We start from the raw sequence: 3,189 nt of genomic DNA on the forward strand, positions 1-3,189 counted from the left end.
TGGAAGTGGATAACGGTTCTTGATGGTTAACTTGTTGAGTTCCCGATAATCAATACACATCCTCAACGTGCCATATTTCTTTTTGACAAAAAGAATGGGTGCTCCCCATGGAGATGAGCTAGGACGAATGAATCCTTTCTCTAAGAGTTCTTGTAGCTAAATGGATGATTCATTCATTTCAGATGGAGCTAATTGGTATGGTGCCTTTGCAATAGGTGCATCACCGGGAGTTAAATCGATGAAACTCGACTTGTCTTTGAGGTGGAAGACCAGGGAGTTCCTCAAGAAAAACTTCAGGAAATTCTCTAACCACCGGAACATCTTCAATTCGTTTCTCTTCTGGCTTGATATCCCTTCATCAGGTATTTTCGGGTTTTGATACAAGATATAATGTTGAGTTTACAACCACTCTTCTCTCCTTGTACAACTAAGGTTTCTCCATTTTCGAGAGGTATATTAATAGTCTTATCATAACACATTATTCCCGCTCTTAATGGTCTCAACCAATTCATTCCTACAACTACATCAAAGCTTCCTAACTCGACTGGCAACAAGTCAATCTTAAAGAGTTTATCGGCTAAGATTAAGTCACAGCTTTTATAAATTTTGTCTACTTTCATAACCTTCCCGTTTGCTACTTCTACGAGGCACTTAGCATTTAGGGTACTTGGTTTTTCAGTAAATAAAGTTCAGAAATCAGTAGACACATAACTTCTATCGGCACCAGTATCGAATAAAACGGTAGCATAACAATTATTAACAAGGAACGTACCCATTATGACTTCATCTTCTTCACGTGCTTCTTCGGTAGTCATGACAAATGCTCTTCCCTTGGCACTACCAGTTGTTGCAGTCTTGTTCTTAGGACAGTTGTTTTTGTAATGCTCCTTTTCCCCACAACCGTAGCAAATAGGCACGGTTGGATTTATATTTGTATTAGGCAGAACAACTTTGCAATTCTTGGTCGAGTGACCAATCTTATTACACCTTCTGCACTCAGTAGTGCACAAACTATGATGATGCCTATCACAGTGCTTACATAGCGGCTTTGATCCTATATAACCACTTTTTGTAGTATCACCATCCTTCTTGTTTGAATTCTGACCTGAACCTTGAGTAGGCTCAAACTTCCTTTTATTATCAGTAGCCTTCACTCCAGTCTGTTTTTCCTTGGCGTTTCTTCTTGCAGCCATAACCAAATTTTGAGTCATCAACATCGTAGCCTCAATGGTTTCTTTACCAACAGATATAACATTACCCTGGATTTGAGGAGGAAGACCGATGATATACTTTTCAATCTTCTTGCTCTCAGGAGTAACCATACTAGGGCATAGAGCAGCTAGCTCTAAAAATCGGTTGTTGTATTCTTCAACTTCAAGATTTTTCATTCTTAACTCCCATAATTCGACTTCAAATTTCTGGACTTGATTCCTAGGACAATACTTGCCAGCCAGCATGATTTTTAATGTTTCCCATGGTATGGCTAGAGCAGCAGTCCATCCAACTGTACCAGCATATACAGTCCACCAAGTTAAAGCTCCACCAGATAGAGTTCCAGTAGCATACTTGACCTTGTCAGCTTCACCGCAGTTACACATACGAAACAGATATTCCATCTTTTCGAACCAGCAGTTTAGTTCAATTGGTCCTTCGGTTCCTTTATAGCTTGGTGGCTTACAATTCATAAATTCTTTATGTGAGCATGAGTTCGGAGGGTTTCGGTTTCCGTTATTGTTGTTTTTCTGGTTTTTCTGATTTTTATGGCTTTTTTATTTTCTCTGTAAAATAGTATAGATTTATCTAAAAACATAAGCAAGCATGCAGAAATATCAGGAAAAACGAATCTATCATGCAAATGAAAAGTAAACATGCAAATAATCTACAAACTATCATGCAAAACTATACATACTCTACAAGCAGTTTCTTAACAAATCACAACTCAGTCTCAGGTGTAGGTTCCTTTGTGTCAGGAACCTCATTTTCAGGAACCACATCTGAAAGCAATTTAATACCTATTTCGTTTAATAAGTAAGTAAAACGTGGTTTATCAAAAGCTTTTGTGAAAAGATCAGCCCTTTGGAACATAGTGTCTATCTGCACAACATCTATCAACTTTTTCTCATAGCATTCTCTAATGAAATGGTATTTAATCCCTATGTGTTTCGTTTTAGAATGATTTACGGGATTTTTAGTGACAGCTATGGCAGCAGTATTATCAACATAAATAGGAGTGTTAGAAATTTGAAAACCGTAGTCACGTAGTTGCTGTTGAATCCAGATGACCTGTGATGTACAGCTGGCCACGACAATGTACTCTGCTTCGCAAGTGGACTGAGCCACTGCAGTCTGCTTCTTACACTGCCATGTAACTAGTTTGCTGCCAAGGAACTGACAACCTCCTGATGTTGACTTGAAATCCTTCTTGCATCCTCCATAGTCAGAATCACTGTAAGCTGTGAGATCAAACCCATCCTCACATGGATACCATAACCTTAAACTCGGTGTATCTTTCAAATACCTCATAATCTTCTTAACCACTAACATATGATGAACATTAGGATTTGCTTGATAACGAGCACACAGATAAACCGCAAACATGATATCTGGTCGAGAAGCTGTAAGATACATTAGAGAACCTATGATAGCCCTGTATAACGTTTGGTCCACTGCGGCACCCTCACACTCAGGTGAAATACCATGGTTCACAGACAACAGAGTTTTAGCCGGTCTTTCTGCTTCCATTTGAAACCTCTTCAGAATATCAGCAACATACTTGGTTTGATGCAAGAAGATGCCTTTATCTATCTGAGCTACCTGTAGACCCAAGAAAAACTTAATCGTTCCCATTGAACTCATCTTGAACTTCTGCTGCATGACCTTCTCAAACTCATCAACCATACCCTGATCTGTTGACCCGAATATAATATCATCAACATAAACCTGCACTAACATAAGATGTTTTCCCTTCGTTTTGATGAAAAGTGTCTGATCAATGACACCTCTTCGAAAACCGTTTTCAATCATGTAATTGGACAACGTTGCATACCATGCTCGAGGAGCTTGGTGAAGACCATAAAGTGCCTTTTCAAGTCTATAAACCTTTTCTGGGAAATGAGGGTCTTCGAAACCGGGTGGTTGTTCAACAAACACCCTTTCATTGATCTCTCCGTACAAAAACGCGATTTTCAC

At 39.1% G+C, this 3,189-nt stretch overlaps 1 protein-coding gene across 1 annotated transcript; it reads right to left on the bottom strand.

Annotated features, from left to right (window-relative positions):
• Positions 1-689: 689 nt before the first annotated feature.
• On the bottom strand, positions 690-1,616 carry LOC139889978 (uncharacterized). The gene has a single exon (XM_071872888.1). It carries the CDS (start codon positions 1,614-1,616, stop codon positions 690-692), a length of 927 nt encoding a protein of 308 aa, XP_071728989.1.
• Between the last annotated feature and the right edge of the window lie 1,573 nt (positions 1,617-3,189).

Source organism: Rutidosis leptorrhynchoides, chromosome 2, assembly GCF_046630445.1.
Source record: "Rutidosis leptorrhynchoides isolate AG116_Rl617_1_P2 chromosome 2, CSIRO_AGI_Rlap_v1, whole genome shotgun sequence".
NCBI lineage: Eukaryota > Viridiplantae > Streptophyta > Magnoliopsida > Asterales > Asteraceae > Rutidosis > Rutidosis leptorrhynchoides.

Bases quoted from the DNA above. Each gene is read 5' to 3' on its own strand.
- LOC139889978 (XM_071872888.1), bottom strand. From the start codon at position 1,616: ATGGAATATCTGTTTCGTATGTGTAACTGCGGTGAAGCTGACAAGGTC.